Genomic DNA, 22,253 nt, shown 5'->3' on the forward strand with positions numbered 1-22,253 from the left:
GATATACTATCTTGATCACTTACACCACCCTGCATCACCTGAGAACAAGTATGGTAATCCACGCATCAAGTATTTTGATAATGAGACAATAAGAGAATTGGCTAGGGGTGACAGACGTGCCCCCCGTCAAACTGGTGAACCATTCGGTCATGCAGATGTTAGACATAAACATTTGTTCCTGTTATGCAGATGGTACAATTCCAATAACTGCTAATAGTTATAACTTAGATTTATACAGTTTCGTAGCCGTACAGAAACATGTTATGTCATTGCACCAGAACGACATGTTTCTGTCGTATTCAACATATGTGCCACGCAAAAAGCATTTGATTGGCAACAAGCTGAAATGTGTGCCCTCCCAGCATCGACCAATGTTCGAATCAATGTTTGATGCGCATGACAAGGAGGTGGATAAGTACTGTGATTCTCTTCAGCAGAGCCATCAGATGCTTGTTTCTAAGCAGATTGAACTATCTGAGACCTTTGGTGAAATGATCGATGAAGTTCTAAGGGCTGCCACGCAGCGTGATACTCAGCAAGAAGGTATTAATAGTTATGTTTATTTTATAAAAAAATTAATTAAGCTCACGGATAATTAAAACTAAATTTGTATTTAGGTATACGATTTCAAATACTTTATTTTATGCAACATAGTATATATTACTTATGCATTCATTTGCACTAATACATCACCGACACCTTTCAGTTGATTTTATTTTGAAAACTCTCATTTATTTTATGCACCCCGATATTATATTGATGTAGTTTATGCTAATATGTATGTATAACCATTATTTTTATTACTCTACATTTATATTTCTGGTTCATTTCAGTAACAACTAATTTATTATTTTATTGTCCAAATGTAGATGTCCCACCCACTACCTCAATGCCCCCGACAAATGCTCGTGTATCCACTCCTCATGTTCGAACCCCTGATCATCAGCAACACGATCAGGAAATACATGTTCCTACTGATGATAACAAAGTATCAGAACAGGTAAGTTTTTTCATACAAACTTTATATATTAATCTCTACTACTCCTTAAGCCCTTAGTGTAGGCGTCCACAGCACAACACGGTGCACGGTTCTGCCATACGGACGCGCTCACCTCCATCTGCCCGTAGCCATGGCCCACCTCCATCCTAGCTTGGAAGGTTCCCGAATCCCCGCCTCCCTACGCCGATCCGCCCCTCGCGCCGCCATCATCGGATCCGCCCCAGCCGTGCCCCCTTCCATCCTCTCCGCGACGGACGCCTCCCTCTCCGGCCCCGTGATGCACCCTCCTCTCCGTCCCGCACCCCCGTCGTCCCCTTCTTCACCCCCCCCCGCACAGCGGCCCGGATCCCCGCCCCTTCTCGCGCTGGCGGGCGTGGAGATCGGCTCCGGCGGGCCGAGTCGCGCTGGCGGGCGTGGAGATCGGCTCCGGCGGGCCGAGTCGCGCTGGCGGGTGTGGAGATCGGCTTCCGTGGTCTGCGCGAGATTGACGACGTCGATGCCCTACCGGCGAAAATGGAGGTCATGCTTCTTCTCCCCTCGTGTGGCAGCCCATAATCCCCTTCTTCTCACACTCCTCCCACGCCCGCCGTCCATCATCCCCTTCTCCCCTCCGCGCGGCGGCCTAGATACTCGTCCCTATCTTCTCACCCTCCTCCCCTCTGCTCCGCGATCCGCCCCATCGCGCCCTCTTCCCCTCGATCTCTTCAGCTACTTCAAGTTGGTTTGGTCCGATCTAAACTGTGTATCTGCTCAGGTTTCGGGAGGATCAACGAGCTCGTGGCAGGGTCCCCCTCCAGAGCGAGGATGTCAAGCTCATCACCGTCGACGACCCTTTCATCACCACGGACTACATGGTATGCCCCTCGATCTGCTGCATTTGTTCCGTGCATGAGTAGATCCGGTGGGTTTGCGGTGGGTTTAGCATGGATCCGTAAGCCAGCGTGCTCGACTTCTCCTGTCCTGCAAACGCTGCCTCAGCATCCATGCGCAAACCCAACAATCCTCTTTTACTGGGAGCAATTTAGACAAAAAAATAGTAGGGAAATAGTGAGAACTATTATGTTGATTTCATTGTGAAGCCAAAATGTTCAGACTGTAGGCACACATTTCCACATGAATTGGTCTATGTTTAAAATGTCTGACCCCTAGCCTAATGATAATGCAAGTAAAAGACTGAAGAGAAGACCTTACCTAGGGGACAAAACAATCTTCTCTGACAGTTGCCCGGGAATGGAAATTGTGCGGACCAACACAGTTGTGTTCTGAACTCAAATATAAACACAGAAAACAGAGACGTCAAATATAAACTTTAGTAACGACATGAGTTTTAGCTATAGCAGTCTTATTCGCTTTTAAGACAGAGAAGATATTTATTTAGAGTTTAGAAAGAGTAGGTGCTATGGGTGCATCTTATCATTTATGTGGGGAACATCTCTGGTGGAAATTAAAATATTCCCTTATGAAGTCTGTATGGTTATCACATAGTTATGTATGGTTATCACATAGGAGTGGCACATAAATACATGAAAAGGAAGCATGCATTTACATGTAGTTAGCATGCTAGCACACTTCTGAAGATGCGTCTACTCTTCTTTAGTAGCCTGCAATTTTTTGTTTCATATTTTTTGGGACTCCTGATCCAACCCTGCATCCCATTGCTCACATCATCTTGCCACTAAACTCCTAGCTCTGTTTTGGTTAGCTCATTGTTATCTTTGGATCAGAACTGATGTTTTGGTTACCTTATTGTTAATTTGCCAGTAAATTACCAAATCCTGTTCAGTAGACAGTACAACGCTGCTAGCTTGTCCACTCAGATGAGTACCCATTAAGATTTAGAATTGAACCGATACTAAAACAGGGAAATATCCTTGTTGGAACTTGCTACCAGGTGCAAGGGGATCCAACGGGGGCGAGAGTTGACGTAAACAGGGTTCTCGCACGAGATGGCAAAAGCTCTGTTAATCTAGCCTCTTAAGGGCACTGTGCGGGGGTATTTATAGGTACCTGAGTGCCCAGCGCCCTGTGTTAAGGACGCATGTGCCCTCAGACATCTAGGTTATCCCCGGAATATTCCCATAAAGCGGGGTTACAGACCGTAATTACAGGGATGCCTTTACAAATTAGGCCCGTAACGCGCAGCGGCCACGCAGGGCCTGTTACAATGGGCCGGATCACACGTGGGCCTCCGTGCTGGACGAGGTCGCAGTGATGGGACGACCTCGTCACAGGTCTTCGTCCGATGACGTGTGGGACGAAGGGTGAGCCTGCCTGTTGTCTTGTCACCGCTGGTCCGACGATTACGGCGAAGGCATCGAGCGAAGGGTGGCGTCTTCGCCTTCGCCCCAACATTTGCCCTCCGAGGGACCAGTTCGACTAAGTCATCTGGTGCCGAAGACGTCGCTAGATGGCAGAGACGCTGCCCTCGCTCGAAGTGGTTCCGCGGGGGTTTTTGACATGACCGTTGATTGACACCGTACTGTTGGACTGCGGGTTTCCCGAAGCGTCGCGCCCTGTGTATAAAAGGGGGCGGGGGGCGGCACGTTTTAAACTTTATCTTTCCGCGCTCCGTGAAAACCCTAGCCGCCTTTTCCACCATCTTGTTGCTCGTCTGCCCTCCTTGCTCTTGTTCGTCGGAGATCTGGCCCAAGTGAAACAGACCGCCCGCCGCCGCCGACGGTACTTAGCGATGCTGACCTCTTCTTCTTCTGCTGCCGCTACGCCGCCGGCCGACGCGTCGTCTGATGAGACGCTGAGTACAATGGCAGCGAAGGAGTTGCACGTCGGCGAAACGGTGGATTTCGGTGTGTCGCGGATGTCCTCGGTCCGCGTGCAAGATATGCAGCAGCTTGGTTACTTTGGCGGTGGAGTCGCTCGTGTCCCGGGGACGGAGGAGGTCCCCTAGCCGGAGGACGAGTTGGTTGTGTTCGAGGCGTTCTTTGCCGCTGGTCTTCGCCTACCTGCGCACCGATTTGTGGGAGAAGTCCTGCGCAGATTTAACGTTCAGATCCATCAGCTGACTCCAAATGCCGTGGTGGCTCTGTCGAAGTATGTCTGGGCGACGACTTCGTACGGCGGACAACCATCAGTCGAAGTCTTCGCGAAGTACTATTGCCTGCACTGGCAGAAGAGGATGATTGGAGATGAAGTTGCCCAGTTTGGGTCCTGTACATTTACGCCGAAGACCGGCAAGACCACGATGGAGGTAGTTGAGTTGGTTCCTTGCGCCCGCAACAAGTGGGGCAATTGGCATGAGTTTGGTTCTACGTCGCGGAGGGCACCGTCGAAGACCATCCGGGGCTCCCCGTGTCCGAGATGTGCTCGCATTTTTACTCAGCATACCCACCGTTTGAAGTGGCGGAGGAGGATGCGGATGAAGGGGCCCTTCGGTGCGCCGCCGGCCTGAGCAGCGGGCGCAATTTGGTTGAGGAGTTTGTGGCGTATGGGGTGTGGCCTTTGGCGCATGGCTGGGCGTTGGGCGAAGTATGCCCTCGCCAGATGCCTTCCCATGGTGGGAAGCTGGTGCGAAGTCTCGCCTTCGTGCTGGATCTGCATAGCCGCGATCCGGCCGCCTTTGTGCGTGAGGCGAAGGATGGGGCGGTGCGGATCGTTGGTCGGTACGTGCCGAAGACAGAGGGCCAGCGTAGCTGAGATATTCGCGGGTCGAATGACCGCTTGAACAGGGTTTTTGAGTTGAATCGTCTGCCGTATGGCGGTTATCCCGGCCAAGACGATGTGGATCGTCGCGAGAAGAAACCGGTGGTAGAGACTGGAGACGACCCCGCGCCGGCGGCCGCCCCGTCCTCTAAGAAGAGGAAACTAGGTACTGCTATGGGAGGATTGGGGTTTCCGATGGTTTTGCTAGAGAATTGATGAGGACATGCGCGGCCCCGGGGGGAAGGATGTCTTCGCCCGAGCACCGGGAGTCTTCGGCGCGGATGCTGAGGGTTACCAGGGGTTGGTGGCCTAAGAATGTTCCTATCCCCCGCGCGGCCGGCGAAGACTTTTTTACATCTCGCATGGTTCGTGATTGGAAAGTGTTTCCTTATGGGCGGAATATTGCTGCTGTTGTGTCGGCAGTGATGGACAAGGATTGCCAGGGAGCTGCACAGAAGCGCCAGGCGGTCGTCAGGCTTCATGAGGCCAGGCCGAAGAGGCAGCGGGGGGCTGCGAAGGCTACTGCCCCTGGAGTAGGCCAACCGTCAGTGGTTCCAAGTCTGCGAAGGCTGCCCCTGCGTCCAGCAGGGTGCCGGAGGCCGCGAAGGCGGCCCGAGGGTTGCCGCCGCCAGGCAAGCGCGTTGCCGACTTCGCCACCGACATTAGTGTGGACGATTATCTTGTTGGTAAGTCGTTGACTCGATTTTTTTTAATTTGTTGATACGTCGCAGGGTCGGACGAAGGCCAACTTGTTGTTGTTCCGCCTGCCGCTGCGGCTGCCGTGGTGCCAAGGGCGAAGGGCAGTGCTCTTAGTGCCGGCGGCGAGATACCGGCACTCACTGTCGTCAGGGACGAGGCGGGTGCTGCGTCCCGCCGGCTGAGGGAGATGAAGGAGGCACTAAGTCAGGTACGTTGAGCTAGACTTCGGTTTTTTTACCGGCTTCGCCGGGGCTGTGGTTTTATGTGTGTCTTGTAGGCGGCTGACTTCACAGACCGCGCGGCGTCGGGGGCCCTGACGGCAGTTGTGTCTGCCGAAGTCGAGAGACTTCAGACGCAACATGCTGACGTCGTCCGGGAAAAGTCGTCCACCGACAGTAAGTGCCGCAAGCTGGCAGATAAGGTGGCTGCGCTGGAGGGTGAGAAGACTGACCTCCGGCGCCAACTGGCGGAGGAGAGGAAGGAGGCTAATGAGGCCATCGCCAAGGCGCAGGCTGCGCAGGCGGAGGCCAATTTGGCGCGGGCGAAGGGCAGTCTTGCCAGGCAGCGCGCCGAGCAGTTGGAGGAGCGGCTCAGCGCTCTGCAGAGCCGCGTGGAGAGGGCCGAGGCCTCGACGCGCTCGGAGGCTGAGCGGACACGCAAACAGCTTATGGATTCATACCATGAGCTGGGCGCGCGGACCGCGGACTTCGAAGTGCCGGACCGAGAGCCCGGACTTCGCTGCCTCGAGTGGATACAAGAGGAGTTGCAGGCGCTCCCCACCATCGTGGAGGGGTTTATGTCTTATGCCTCCCTGGTCACCTATGAGGGGGCGATGAACGCGCTCTCTCGCGAAGGGTGCCGGCACTTTGAGGTCTTCGACCAAGCTGATGAGGATTTCGAGCGTGATATCTACAAGGTTGAGGACCCTATAGTGAAGGAATCCGCCGGAGCCCTCTACGACCGGATGTGGGGCCCCCACGGTCGGGAGGTGGTCAGGGAGCGGGCTGAGACGGCGAGGGGTCAGGTAATGTTTGGCTTTTGTTTAGTGTTTGTTGCGTGTGGGTTATATGTGGGTGTGCTGAATCTGTGTGCTCTGTCTTAGGCGGCGCGTGGCGAGAGGGTGGAGGACTTCGGGGCCTTGAACAGCGCGCAGCCTGAGTCGGAGTCGAACCCGGTGGTGGCTGCGCCCGAGACCGCCCCGGAGCTGCCCCCGGAAACTGTCGAAGGCGTTCCCGACGCCCCCGCAGCCACCGCGGTCGGCGGAGGCTTGTCGCCAACTGCTGCGCCGAGGGCCGACGATCCTGTGCAGATGGCGGTGGAGCCGGCAGCGGAGGATCCCGCGACGGCTGGGTCTTTGCAGGTGACCTAGTGGGTGTGGGTAGTTAGGAAATTTTGGATATTGTTGCTGAACCTTGGTTGCTGCACAGGTTCAAGATTTTGGGCCTGCGCACGCAACCGCTACTGCTAATTTTTTGGCGGCTTCGACCGTGGATGATGGGAATAAATCGGATGAGACTGCATCTAAGTTTTCCGATTTTGGTGACTCTGGGAGCTCTGTTGAGTGGACCGAAGAGTCGTCGGATGAGGACTTGGACTACTTTGCGGCCTTGGATGTGGCAGCGGCGGAGGCTTCGCCGCATGCTGCGGATGCTAAAGCTGTGCCTAGTCCGAGTGCTGGGCGCAGGCGGCGAAGGGCGGTTGCGAAGCGTAGAGTGAGTGAGGAGGACGACGGTCGATTTCGTGTGAGCAGGGCTGGCAGGCAAGAACTGTTGTCCTTGCCGGCCACTGTGAGTTCAGGTGAGGGGGAGCTGTGAAGTCTTTTTGCGGGTGAGGAGCTGAGGATAATGCTGTTTAACTATAGGGATATGGGAATTATTCCGAAGGTTGAGCCGATGTAAGGTGTGATGCCCTCGCTTGTACATATGTAATGGCTTGTATGGTGAGGTTGTATGCCTTCGCATATTCGGCTATGCTCACGAAGGCGTTACGTACGTTGTCTGGTGTATTTGTTGTGTTAGTTGGGTACGCATGTAGCCGGTCTTTGCGCGGGCAGATTGGTGTGCGCTTGTTAAGCTTCGCCCGACTGCACCCTTAGGCGACTGTTGTGCGGATAGTTTTCACGGAAGACATCGATTTGCCGCAATTGTTGTGCTAGTCCGGCTGCACCCTTAGGCGACTTTTTCGCGGATAGTCTTCACGGAATACTTCGATTTTACGCACTTGTTGTGCTAGTACGGCTGCACCCTTAGGCGACTTTTGTGCGGATAGTCTTCGCGGAAGACTTCGATTTTACGCACTTGTTGTGCTAGTCCGGCTGCACCCTTAGGCGACTTTTGCGCGGATAGTCTTCGCGGAAGACTACGATTTTTCGCACTTGTTGTGCTGGTCCGGCTGCACCCTTAGGCGACTTCTGCACGGATAGTCTTTGCGGAAGACTTCGATTTTTCGCTCTTGTTGAGCTAGTCCGGCTGCACCCTTAGGCGACTTTTGCACGGATAGTCTTCGTGGAAGACTGCGATTTTTCGCACTTGTTATGCTAGTCCGGCTGCACCCTTAGGCGACTTTTGCGCGGAGTTGTCGCACGCGAGGGTGGCTATCGCTGAGCCTCACGGTGACTTTGTATTGGTCGAATGTCGAAGACCGCCGGCGCGGTCTTTTTTCGACGCAGGTTTTTGCGGGGGATTTTTCGCTTGTATATTACATGACTCCGCCTCGTTAAAAACCTCACCCCCCGGGAGGAAAAGAGTGCGGGCCAGAATAAAATTGTTTCTGCGAATTACAAGGGCGAATCCGCCCTGATGAGTCAAACAAAAAATTTGCGGAGATTGTCGATGTTCCAGGAGTGCTCCAGGTCTTCGCCGTTTGCCGTTGCGAGCCTGTATGCGCTAGGGGAGGCCTTCGTCTTGACAATGAAAGGGCCCTCCCACTTGGGCTCCAGCTTGCCCCTGGACTCTGTCCGAGCTGTTCGGACGAGTACGAGGCCCCCTTCGCTGAATTCTCTCGGGATGACTGTGTGGTCGCGCCATGCTTTTGTCTGGGCTTGGTATTTATTCAGAGCCTGTAGAGCGAAGACTCGGTCTCCATCGATGAGATCTTTCGGAGTGGGCTCGTCCACGTCGGGGACGGCTGACGGAACTGTTCGCGGGGACCCATGTTTTATTTCTTGTGGGGTCATGGCCTCCGATCCATATAGAAGGCGGAAAGGGGTGAACCCGGTCACCCTGCACTCAGTCGTGTTTAGCGCCCAGACCGCCTCAGGTAGCAAATCGGCCCACTTGCCCTTTTTCGTCGAGGAGCATCTTTTTGACAGCTGTGAAAATTTTTCCATTGGCGCGTTCCACAACTCCGTTGGACTGCGGGTGATATTCTGAGGCGAAGGCAAGCTTGGTGCCAATGGAGAAGCAAAAATCCTTGAAGTCTTGGCTATCAAACTGCTTGTCGTTGTCGACTGTTAGTTCGGACGGTACTCCGAAGCGGCAAACAATGTTTTGCCAAAAGAATTTCTGTGCAGTCTTTGATGTTATTATGGAAACGGCCCTTGCCTCGATCCATTTGGTAAAGTATTCGACAGCGACGAAGGCGAACTTAAGGTTCCCCTGAGCCGTGGGCAGGGGCCCGACGATGTCCAGGCCCCAGTGCTGGAGAGGCCATGTGTGGGCGATCAGTTTTGTGAATTGCGAGGGGCTGCCTGATCGAGGAGAAAACTTCTGGCAGACTTCGCAGGACCTTGCAACCCGATTTGCAGCGCAGATCATTGCGGGCCAGTAGAAACCTTGGCGGATCACCTTTGCGGCTAGGGCCCTTGACCCTGCGTGAGAGCCGCAAGTACCACTGTGGACTTCGCGCAGGATTTGGACGCCTTCGGTCTTGGTGACACATTTAAGCATTGGCTGACTGACCCCTTTCTTGTAGAGTTGGCCCTCAATCAGTGCGAAGTCCTGGCTTCGATGTTTGAGGTGCTTGGCCTCGTTGATGTCAGTTGGGTGGTAGTACCCTTGTAGGAACAGGGTTATTGGTGCCCGCCAGTCTTCGGTCATAATAAGGTTGACTATGCGGTGGCCCTCACTGTCATTGGTTATTTGGAGCCCTTCGGGGCTCCGGACGGCTGGCGTGCCGATGACATGGTAGAACACGTCGGAGGGCAGGGACTCGCCTCTGGCGGCAGCCTTGGCCAGTGCGTCGGCCTCTTCATTCTTGGCGCGGTCCACATGCTGCAAGGTGAATCCCTTGAATTGTCTCTCGAGACTTCGGATGGCCGCGAGGTATTGCATAAGTGCGGGGTCCTTTGCTGCATAGTCTTTCTCGACTTGGCCAGCAACTACCTTGGAGTCTGTTCTGATGATGCAGGTGGTGACCCCAAGGGCCCTCAGCTTGCGGAGGCCGAGGATGACTGCTTCGTATTCTGCTATGTTATTTGTGCATCTGTCAGATTCCAGAGCGAAGCTGAGGCGTGCTGCATATCTGTGCTTGACCCCGGCGAGTGAGGTGATGACTGCAGCGGCGCCTGCCCCCGCATGGCACCATGCGCCATCACAGTGGATCGTCCAAACCTTCTCTTCGGATGGGTCCGGCTGTGTTATTGGCCTAGTCCAGTCGACGACGAAGTCTGCCAGGACTTGTGACTTGATGGCTGTCCTGGGCTCGAAATTGATGTGGTAGCCGGAGAGTTCGGCCGCCCACTTAGCAATCCTCACCGATGCCTCCGGGTTTCTGAACAATTCACCGAGTCCCCTGTCTGAGGTGACTCGGACCTTGAATGCTTCAAAATAATGGCACAATTTGCGCGAAGACATAACAACTGCGTAGGCAATTTTCTCTAGTTCTGTCATGTTACATTTGGACGGTGTCAGCACTTCGGAGACGTAATAAACTGGGCACTGCCTGATCACGCTCTCAACTGTCTGCTCCTGCACCAGTGCCGCGCTGACCGCATGCGGCGAAGCCGCAACATAGAGCAACAGGGGTAGCGAGGAGTCGGGGCTTGTAAGGACTGCCAACTCCGACAGGTACTGTTTTAGTGAGGCGAAGGCCGCTGCCTGTTCTGGTCCCCAAGCGAAGTCTTTTGCTCCCCTGAGAGTTTTGAGGAAAGGAAGACTTATCTCAGCGGATCTGGAGATGAATCTGTTGAGGGCGGCCAATCTGCCCGTCAGGCGCTGGATGTCTCTGGCAGACTGCGGAGGCGTCATGTTGATGATGGCCTGAATTTTGGTTGGGTTGGCCTCGATGCCGCGGTGTGATACCAGGTAGCCCAATATTTTGCCTTGGCGAACGCCGAAGACGCACTTTTCCGGGTTTAGGCGGAGTCGTGCGTCTCGCATGTTCGCGAATGTCTCGGCGAGGTCGGCGAGATGGTCCTCCTTGCTCTTGCTGGCAACGACGATGTCATCCACATATGTGAATATATTTCTGCCAACTTGCCCTTCGAGCACTGTTTTGGTAAGCCTGGAGAAGGTGGACCCGGCGTTCTTGAGTCCCTCCGGCATTCTGATGAAGCAATATGTGTCGAAGGGTGTTATAAAGCAGATGCTAGCCTTGTCTTCCTCCTTCATGTATATCTGGTGGTAACCGGAGAAGCAGTCGAGGAGTGACATGACTTCGCATCCGGCCGCGCTATCGACTATTTTGTCGATCCGCGGCAACGGGAAGTTGTCCTTTGGGCAGGCCTTGTTGAGACTGGTGAAGTCGATGCACATTCGCCACTTGTTGCTCTTTTTCTGCACCATCACAACGTTGGAGAGCCACGTGGGGTAAGCCACCGGCTCGATGAATTTGGCTTCCAGGAGGTGGTGTACCTCTGCCTTGGCGGCCTCTGTCTTCTCGTCGGACATTTTGCGAAGCCGCTGTTTTTTCGGTCTCACCGAAGGGTCGATTCCCAAGCTGTGCTCAATTATGGATCGGCTGACCCCGACCAGGTCGAGGGCTGACCAGGCGAAGACATCTTTGTTCTTGGACAGGCAACAGAGGAGTTTCTCCTCTTCGTGCGAAGTGAGGTCTTCGCTGATAGTGATTGTCTGCTTGGGCGTGGCCTGGTCGAGGGGACAATCTTGGTCCCATCGTTGCTCTGCAGCTGTGCCTTGTCGTGCTCTTTGTCGGTTGGGTTGACGGACGCTGGGACCTCGCGCTGGGCTGTGAGGCAGTGCACGTTTCTTTGTCCGGGGACGAAGTCCCGCTCTATGTTGCGCGCAGTCTGTTGATTGCCGTAGACCGCAATGGCGCCTAACGGACCTGGTATCTTCATGCACAGGTACAGTCCGTGAATGGCTGCCTCAAACTTTTTGATGGAGCCCCGGCCCATGATGGCGTTGTACGGATATACCATATCCACAATATCAAAGGTCACTTGCTCACTTCGGGCATTGGGTGCTACACCGAAGGAGAGAGGCAGCTCTATTTTGCCGACGGGAAAAGTGCCCTTGCCGCCGAAGCCATACAACGGGTTGTCCGAAGGCTTGAGCAGGCTGTGGCTTATGCCCATGCGGTCGAAGGCGTGGAGGAAAATGATGTCCGCCTGACTGCCATTGTCGAGTAGGACTTTGTGCATGTCCCAGCCTGCCACGCTGCAGTTGATAACCATGGCGTCGATGTGGGGGGCGCTGCGTAGGTCGACGTCTCGTGCGTCGAAGGTTAGCGGTACGTGGGACCACTTTGTCTGCACGACTGGGCCAGTGATGGCGACGTGGTTGATGCTGCGGTAGTGGTCCCGCTTCTGCCGCTTTGTGTCTAAGTCAGTGCTGGACCCCCCAGTGATCATGTGAATGACTCCGCGATACGGCTGATCGGCGAAGTCTTCTTGCTTTGGGCGTGGGGGTGGGGGATGTTTTGATGTTGTTGGTGTGGAGGTGGGGGTGGGGGAGGTACAATTTGTACTTCCTGATGGTGTTGGTGCAGTGGATGCGGGGCGGGGGCGTGGATATATGGTGGAGGGGGTTGCTGGTAAGTGTGCGCGACAACTCTAGGGTTGTCGGCTGGCTGCGCCCGTGCCATCCTGTCTTTGGTGGCCTTCGTCTCTGGGCAGTCTCTGGTTTGGTGGGTGTAGTCTTCGCCATGGAAGAGACAGTAGAATCGGCGCGGCGGCTGCGCACGCCCCCGACCCCTACCGCGAGTTCCATTTCCGCGGCCCTGGGGGGGATATTCCTGGCGGCGAGGGGCGTCAGCAGCGGGGTGCTGGTTGGCGATGTTGTGCACTTGCTGTTGATTGCGGCCGTCTCGACCGGAGTCTTGCTGCGGAGTCCTCGTCCACGTGCGGCTGGTCTGTGGAGCATCTTTGGGCTTTCTCTGAGACTCAACCTTGCGCTGGTGGAGCTCTTCGGATTTGGCGTATTTTTCAAATAGCTGATATAATTCCTGGAGGTTCTTGGGCGGATCTCTGATGCAGTGGCTATAGAGGACGCCGGCGCGAAGGCCACTGATGGCGTAGTGGATGGCGATCTGGTCATCGACTCAGGGCAGCTGTGACTTGAGTGTTAGAAATTTGCGGTAATACTCCCGCAGAGTCTCCTTTTCCAGCTGCTTGCAGAGTGAGAGTTCGGCCAAGGCGTCGGTGTCTGGGCGGTACCCTTGGAAGTTGAGCAGGAATTTGTCCCGGAGGCTTCTCCAGGAATCAATGGACAACGGAGGCAACCTGGTGAACCAGGTGAGAGCTGGGCCTTCGAGGGCGATGATGAAAGACTTGACCATCGTGGCGTCGTCCCCTCCGGAAGATGCAACGGCGACCTGATAACTCATTATGTATTGTGCTGGGTCAGTGCTGCCATTGTACTTGGGATAGGTCCCTGCCCGGAAGTTGGCGGGCCAAGGCATCACTTGCAGATGTGGCGCCAGGGGACTTCGCTCGTCGAGGTAGTTGACCCCTTGGAATGGCGCGGCGTGTGGGAAGGTGTGGTCGCGCTGGGGGAAGCGCGGGTCTTCCAGTTGTGCGCGCTGTTGCAGAGGTGGCCCATGCTGCAGGCCAAGGTGGCCTTCGCGCATGTCTTCTAGTTGTGCGCGCTGTTGCAGGGGTGGCCCGTGCTGCAGGCCGAGGTGGTCTTCGCGCTGCATCAGCGCGATCTCCCGATCGAGGTCCTAGGCCTTCTGCTCTTCGTCGCGTATCATTTGCCGCACCTTGGCTAGTGCGGACACGCGCTGGCGCTTGGCCTCCAATATCTCTTTTTGCCTCTGGAGATTGCGGTTCTTGAGGCGCAGGGCGCGCAGCTGTAGCTGCTCTTCCGCTGAGACGCCGAGGACTTCACCGTCCTCGGTGAGGTCCGCGCCCTCCGGTGGGGTGAAGCCTGGGGGAGGCTGCGATTGTCCTTCAGGGCCGCAGGTGCGGAGAGTGTCTTCTTCGCAGGTGCGGAGAACGTCGTCTTCAGTAGCCTCTTGGTGGGTGGAGTGGGTGAGGGCGAGGGCCTTGCCCTTTTTTGCGGCAAGCAGTGCTGCCTTCACAGCCTCGTCAGCCTTCGAGTTAGCTTTCTTGGGTGCCATCGCGGGTGGTTTTTTCTTAGCACGAACGGTGGGCGCCAAATGTTTGAACTTGCTACCAGGTGCAAGGGGATCCAACGGGGGTGAGAGTTGACGTAAACAGGGTTCTCGCACGAGATGGCAAAAGCTCTGTTAATCTAGACTCTTAAGGGCACTGTGCGGGGGTATTTATAGGTACCTGAGTGCCCAGCGCCCTGTGTTAAGGACGCATGTGCCCTCAGACATCTAGGTTATCCCCGGAATATTCCCATAAAGCGGGGTTACAGACCGTAATTATAGGGATGCCTTTACAAATTAGGCTCGTAACGCGCAGCGGCCACGCAGGGCCTGTTACCATGGGCCGGATCACACGTGGGCCTCCATGCTGGACGAGGTCGCAGTGATGGGACGACCTCGTCACAGGTCTTCGTCCGATGACGTGTGGGACGAAGGGTGAGCCTGCCTGTTGTCTTGTCTCCGCTGGTCCGACGATTATGGCGAAGGCATCGAGCGAAGGGTGGCGTCTTCGCCTTCACCCCAACAATCCTAAGCACATGGAAACAGCAGCGCCAAATCTATCTACTAAAAGTAGTTTTTAATTGATTCAACTAGACTCGTTCTCTACTAACGATATCTCTTAGGCAAGTCATGAAGTCAATCAACTAATATAAAATAGATGGAGGATTTATCTTGAAGTTTCATTTTAATAATGGATTTGTCCAGGAGTTGGCATTTGGCATGTCATACATGCTTGTAGAGAGGGCCGTAACCCGTAACCATGGTGATATACCCCCTTCCTCTCCAGGCACCGCCCTCCTTGCCCAGATCCGTGTTTGCTAAGCCTGGTTCGTTGATCTGGTGAGATGGTGCATGATCGAGGTTTGATTGTTTTAATCTGGAATTTTGGATAGAGAATTAGAACAGTGATTAGCCAAAATTGTGCATTATTTTCCATGATCCAATGAAGTTAGTAGTTATGTAGCATAATTGTTGTTGATTTATGCCTATATGTGTGTTAGATCTGAGTGCCCTCAAATCGTTTAAATGCACTGGCATTCACGATCTGTAAATTTTCGTAGGCCAAATTTGTGTTGCCTGTTTATGCCCTTGAAGTATGGATACAGAGTTAGTATGTTTAATGTAAACGATGTATAGTACATCTATTCGTACTATTATTAGATATTCAAAAAAAATAGTACTCTGCGCCGCTGTAGCGTCCGAGATTTATAGTCCGGATTCTGATTTTGACGCAGCTCGATGCTGAAATGCTCGCACTCTGCGCCGCTGAAGCGTCCGAGAGCTCGGTTCGCGAGGCTGAGCGCAGAGATTGAGGCCGCGGGGAAGGCACCGGCGGAGCCCAAGCCAAGGGTCGAGCGGATCTGCGCCATGCGAGCATCCCCAATTCGCACCAAGACAGCGAGGGTCGAATGTCCCAGCGAGAGGAAGAAGGCACTGACCACGCCGCGGAGCAAGGCCGTTCGACCGAGGCAGGAGCTGTTCCACAGCGTGAAGCACCAGAAGGAGCCGTTGGCCGCTGCAGCTAGGAAAGGGACGGTCGTCAAGTCTCTATTCATGAGCACGACGCCAAAAAAGGAACTGGTCCAGACGCCAGCGGCAGACAAGAGCAAGGGGGCGGTGTCCGAGGTCTGTTCGAAGCTGAGGAAGCTGAACTTGGCGTGCCGGGAGGTGCCGAGCAAGTACATGTCTCAGCCTCAGCCGAAGAATACGAAGACTGCCAAGAAGAGTGAAGAGACCACGGTGGCCAAGAGCGAGAAGCGGGGGCTGGAATCCAAGACCAATGCCAAGAAGAAAATTTTAGGACGCTCAATGAAGCGTGCTAATGCCGGACCTGATGGAGAGAACCGAAATGGTTGCAGCACTGCTGTAGACGAGAACTCGCTTGTAGAAACTGCTGGCTCCCATCAGGAAAGGAAGGTTGTGCTGCAGGAATTGAGAATCGAGGTGGATGCATCGCGATGTGGCAATTCAGATGACAACAAGGAGAATGTGTCCAGTGCTCCGAGTGAAGAAGCATTGGACAATTCATCACATTATGGAAGTGAAAACAGACTGTTGGAGAACAATGATAATGTTCCTCTGAAGGAGAATGTTGCTCTGAAGGTAACTGCTATTTTCGTGAAGTGTGAACTGATGGTACTGAAAAAGAAATGCAGCTTTTTACCTGTAGTTAGAATGTGAAGAACCTGACATGCTGTTGTGTATCAAATGCAGGTGGCCAAATTGCAGAAGAAAGTGCATCAAGAGCAGGCAGGAAAGCTCAAGAAAACCACCAATCCTAGGGTCTTATGGGATGGGTATTTACTATTTCTAGGGTCTCAGCGACCTGAATTTTACTTTATTAGCATACAATATGTACCTGAATTTTACTTACAATACAATATTCCACAATCATTAGCATACAATATATACCTGAATTTTACTTTATTAACTACAATAAAAGACATACAATATCCACCGTAATCTTACTTGAATGTCTAAATTGCACAAATATTGCCACTTGAGGTTATTTATCTTGAATTACATTTTTTGTGTGTCAGGTGGTCTTTGTTGAAGCAACTGAAGCCCAATACGCATTCAAAAAACTACTATATACACGATATAAGTAAGTTCGCCAAGTACTTGATTCCTCCTCGATCATGTCTCATGATCTCTCAACTACGCCTATACATTTTTCTAAATTTCAGTACGTAATTTTGCCAGTGGTGTGATGCGGACTGGAGCATCACCAATTCACCTCTCTATTGTATCTAACGGCAGTTATGGCCTCATGGAGTCATGGGCGCGGGTTCTAGATTTTTTTGCTAATGTTGGGGTAAGTTGTTGGCTGTTTTATAGAAATTTGTATATGGTTACTATATACATTGCTGTAATTTTGATTCATGATTAGATGAATGTAGTCCTCATTATTTGTCTTTAAGAACTATCTGTTGATTGGTAATATGCTTTATCAAATTCTCATTATTTGCCTTTAAGAACTATATGTTGGTTGGTAATATGCTTTTGTTGTCTTTCTTTCACGATAGAAGTTTCTGGCATCATGTATGATGGGTACATACATATATTGAATGCTAGAAATATTTTTGCCGAGGAAGGCTCAGAGGCTACGGATGTGGTTGCTTCCAAGCAAGCTTCTTTTCCTCATGGAGACAACTACCCTACCAAAACATTCATCTTTCATCTTTCACAACCTACTACTTGTTCTGTTATTTTTCAGTCTTTGGCAAGATACACACGAAGGGAGGCAACATGCCTAACATTATCTGGTTAGATTTCTGCAACTCTTACAACATTTACCATTTTTTAATAAGTTAAACTCATAACATACTTCTTGTATTGTATATTCTAACTACACTATTACAAACAAAGATTATGTGTTCTCTAGGAACTTAAAATTCACAACTCTGCTTATGGTAGCTCCAATCCCAACCTAAAGAAGCATGTGCGATGAACTACCGTGGTACGCCCACTTTTCATGTGAAGGTTTGAAAACATCAGGGTCAGTGGATACCTACTATTCTCTTAGCAATACAAATACCAGGCTTCATCCTACTGTGTGTTTACTCTAGGGTCCCAACTTCCCATGATTCAAATCCTTTTGATGGATATACTTCGTTGTAGATAGGAAGTTTGTTTCATTAATCTTACGAGTATTTACTCTAGGAGACCACCCACCAGAACATAGCCTTTTGTCTTCGTACCAGGCATTGATTTGCATACTGTATAAGGCGATGCTGAAATAAAAAATAAGGCAGCAATGTTTGGTCATTAATATGCAGATTCTTGCATATAGAATCATATTATACTGGATGTCTCTCCTACTTAGAGTAAAACTAATTGATTCTTGCATATAGAATCATATTATACTGGATTTCAAATCATGATGTGTATAGTATGCAAGATTTTGCCATCTACTGTAGACTGTAGTATGTGACAATGTAGGCATGGTCCTATTCCTTGTTTCTGTACAGTTTCTACCATGTTCTTGCCTCCATTTATCGAACAAAGCTTGCCTAAGTATGGCCACAGGCCATATGAAACTTTACTCGCACAACAGGAATTCCGTTGACTCTCGTCGGCCAGCTTAATTCCCGTCGGCCAGTGTAAAAGCCGACGGGAATTAAGTAACTCCCGTCGGTCGTCAACTAGCTGACGGGAATTATTTTAATTCCCGTCGGCTTTGTCCCTAAGCCGACGGGGGTTATTTAATTCCCGTCGGCCACGTCATAGGCCGACGGGGATTAATGGTTTTAGAGCAACGGCCGAGCCCGCGCGGACTCATTCTTCCTCCTCTCTCTCGCTGAAATTGACGAGCCGCCGTCGCCCGTTCGAGCCGCCGCCCGCCCGAGCTCCAACGCCGGCGCCCGCCCGCGCCACCTACGCCGCCGCCCGCCCGTGCCCCCGCCGCCCGTCCGAGCCGCCGCCCGCCCGCGCCCCAACGCCGGCGCCCGCCCGCGCCCCAACGCCGGCGCCCGCCCGAGCCCCCAAAGCCGCTGCCCGCCCGCGCCCCAGCCGCCGCCCGCCCGTGCCCCCGAGCCGCCGCCGCCCGCAGCGAGCCGCCGCCCGCCCGAGCACCCGCGTGGCCGAGCTCCTGCGCCGCCGGGCCGCCGAGCCGCCACGCCACCGCGCCGCCGTCATCCGAGGCCCGCCACCCGAGGCCGGAACGCCGCCCCCGAGGCCGCCAACGCCCTCAGTTCGTCCCGAAGCGCCGCCGTCCGCCCGAACGCCGCTTCTAGCCCTCGTCGAGGTATAATCCTACCTATATGTAAATAAATGTGATTATTTTCGTCGGTTTTTTATGGCCGACGGGAGTTAGCTTTAATGTGATTAGAGTGTGATTAGAGTTAGTTTATGTGGCTTGATTAGAGTGTGATTATTGTTTATTTTCGTCGGTTTTTATGGCCGACGGGAGTTAACTGTAATACGATTACAATTTGTTAGTTTAATATCACATGTTAATTTTCGTCGGTTTTAATATCACATGTTATTTGTTAGTATTATTTGACTTAAAATTGGATGTTGCAATATTGTTAATTAATTATTATCATGTTAATGTGATGAAGGTGATGTTATGTATATATATATATATATATATATATATATATATATATATAGTTTTACTACTTACCTATAGATATATGTGTGACGTGTAGAAACATAAATGTCTCACACGCACTCTTTACTCGTACACACAGCCGCAACAATGGGTGATATACGTGATTGGATGTATGAAGGTTTCAAGAAGGGTGGGTGTCATACAAGTGAATGGTTTGTCAAGACGCAGATGTTTCTGGATCATGCAGCTGCTTTGTCACAAATAGATAATATTAGGTGTCCATGCAATAAATGTAGAAATATGACGAGCCACACAAAGAGGCAGGTCACACTACACCTGTGTTCGCATGGTTTCGTGCCAGGCTATAAGGTCTGGTATCTCCATGGTGAAGATGTTGAACGAGCAGCAGAAGTAGAAGTTGATGATGGTGAAGATGATGTTGATAGGATGGACCAGATGCTTGAGGATCTGCAGCCTGAACTGGCACCAGATCATCATGATTCACCTACACCGGAGGTTCAGAAGTTTTTCGACCTACTCAAAGCGTCAGAAGAGCCTCTTCACGGGCACACTGACGTGACCGTACTGGAATTCGTGACCCGACTGATGTCAATCAAGTCCAAGTTTGCATTCTCAATTAATTGTTACAAGGAGCTTGTGGATTTGATTAGCGAGGTTCTTCCTACGGGTCACAAGATGCCCAAAGACATGTACCAGTCCAAGAAATTGCTTGAAGGTCTTGGTATGGAGTATGAGAAGATTGATGTTTGCCAAGACAACTGTATGCTTTTTTGGAAGGAACATGACCGAGAACAGAAATGCTTAAAATGTGGGAAGTCGAGGTACGTGGAGCTTGTAAATGAAGATGGGGAGAAGGTGGTGACAAAGGTTGCACATAAACAGCTTCGGTACATGCCTCTCACTCCTAGGGTGAATCTCATGATAATTTAAACAATTATATTGTGAAAATAAATTCAATGATGTATTAAGTGGAGGTATGGTGGACAGTGGGAGAGGGGACAAATATGGTAGTAGGGATGACAGGTATGGTGGCAGTGGAGGTCGTTATGGTTCTGATCGTGGTGGTGACTAATACTCTGGTCATAGTCGAGATGGCGGTAGCTGTCGGGGCGACGACCGTTATGGCCTTGATTGATCAGGTCCTTCCTGATGGTCTTAGTTCTTGATCGAGAAGTATGTGCCATCAAGGTATGAAAGTCTATCTACTATTATAAGACTTGTTATTGTGTCTAGAACTTCGTTATTCTGTAGTTAGAGTCGACATGTATCATGAGAAATCAGTTGCTTTGTTGTAGACAATATTACTGCCTTGTTTATTATCGTTTCCTGCTTGCTAGGCATATTACTTGGTCATAGTGCTTGGTGCTTGGATCCTGCATGTTTACTTGACATGCTATTTGGTTGTTAAAATATGGATTTTGTCACTATGTTTAACGATCCTGGTCCTAATTAAGCTTATGCATGTGATACGAGATTGGATGGCAAGTTAGGGTTTGCATTTGTGTTCGTTTTTGGGAAGCAAGGGATTAACTATTATAATCTGCTTGAACACACCTACAACTACAAGAAAAATATGTGTCTTGTTACCTCTTCTGAAAGCAAGTGATGAATCATCCATTGGAGAAAATGATGATGATGTTATTATTCATCAGCAACATTTTAATTGCCCTTCATCATCCACATTTGTCTTGATTTAGTTAGCATTTTTCTTAGTTCAACTTATATTAAGTTACTTTTACTGTTCGTGCTAGCCAATTGAGTTTTTGTACTAAAAAAGTATGTTACATTAGCTGCTTCAGATTCCTTTTCTTCGGATTTAAACATGTTGATTTATACTGAAAGTGCTCCTGTCTCCAACTTGTTTCTCTCAGTTGTGTGTTGTATCCAACTTTTACTGGTTTTAAAATAATAAATATGGCAAATGACTTTTCTAAATCAAGTGGTAATTTCTTAGGTGTGGCAACAACAAAAATAAAAACTTGATATTGTCTTGTTTATTGCAGGCCTTGAAAGTTCATAAGCTTGACCCTACATTGTTTCCAAACGGCCAAACTGATGCCTTAACTGGCTTCACCTAGGTGATGGAAAGAAGGCTTTGCTTGTTATAGAATGTATCTGCACCTGAATTCGGGGAAGGCCTGCTACCGGCAAGGAGCTGCCATGATATTTTTGGAGATGCAATGACAAAAGATTACATACAGTTCAACATTGAAAATCCTATATATGAAATTGTTCTTTCTCAGATCTGTGTTGTACATTTCAAAGTAGAGCTATGATGAGTTGTTAAATGTTGTAAGTTTATCATGTAAACAGTTGTAAATTCTTTGCTATATGATTTATAGAAATCGTAGCAACGCACGGGCACATACCTAGTCATATATTAAACATAGCATACATGTTCTCATTTACACCAATTTCATATGTTTCCATTACAGGTTGTCAGTGGAAACGTTTGTGAAAAAGATTCAGTTATGGATGTCCCAATATTTGACAAGACTCCAAAATCAAATGTTTGTTTTACTTTATTCCCAATGATTATACTTTTAATTACATTTTATGATAGTAACAATAATATAGATGCATGTTTTTATTTATTTTTTTCACTAGGCTCCCACAACCGACAAGCGTGCTGTTTCTGAATTAACCCCACCCATAAATATTGTCAGTATTTATTCTTCATCATATTATGTTAATATTAGTCATAACCTATGTTTGATTTCTTATATATTAATAATTTTATTGTGTTTCAGGAAGGACAAAATACTGTTAAACATGATACTCCCACATCTGGTGCACCACAGTTTGACAGAACCCCATTGACAGAAGTTAGTCATGTCGTGTCATCTTCTTATATTTTTATATATGTACACTACAATACATAATTATTTATGCCATTGATTACTAATAAATATATATTAGGCAACTACTGAACTTGTTTCAAGGGATATTTCCTCTAAATCTGCAGTTGCTGAACCTCCCCACGTATCACGTGAAGAATGTGCTCGCCAACTATTTAAGTTCATTTGTTCAGGACAACTAGATCCGAGCATGTATGTATTCGATATTCAAACTTCAATTAAGTATAATTAGATGATTTGTAATTCAAGTTGCATTATTTGTAAGAATATTTTAATATTCATTTGGTCATAAGTTATATTTTACGTTATCTTTGTTTTCCATAGACACATTATTGTTCATTCATAACCTTATACATATATGTTAACAAATCATGGTTCCTATGCTACGCCGTAGTCACTGGACCCTTTATGCAATCAACTTTCAACTTCGTCGAATAGACATTTTAGATTCAAATCCTTATGGGCCATTGCTTGGAGGCACTTCTTGGAAACAAATCCACAATGATCA

At 50.4% G+C, this 22,253-nt stretch overlaps 1 protein-coding gene across 1 annotated transcript; it reads left to right on the forward strand.

Annotated features, from left to right (window-relative positions):
* Positions 1 to 1,277: 1,277 nt before the first annotated feature.
* Positions 1,278 to 21,927, forward strand: LOC118473514 (uncharacterized). The gene is made up of 11 exons (XM_035963252.1): positions 1,278 to 1,519; positions 1,755 to 1,854; positions 14,872 to 14,921; positions 15,046 to 15,913; positions 16,025 to 16,107; positions 16,351 to 16,415; positions 16,498 to 16,625; positions 21,323 to 21,397; positions 21,495 to 21,548; positions 21,638 to 21,712; positions 21,853 to 21,927. Exons 1-11 carry the CDS (start codon positions 1,278 to 1,280, stop codon positions 21,925 to 21,927), a joined length of 1,815 nt encoding a protein of 604 aa, XP_035819145.1.
* Positions 21,928 to 22,253: the final 326 nt, after the last annotated feature.

Source organism: Zea mays, chromosome 10, assembly GCF_902167145.1.
Source record: "Zea mays cultivar B73 chromosome 10, Zm-B73-REFERENCE-NAM-5.0, whole genome shotgun sequence".
Taxonomy (NCBI): Eukaryota; Viridiplantae; Streptophyta; class Magnoliopsida; order Poales; family Poaceae; genus Zea; species Zea mays.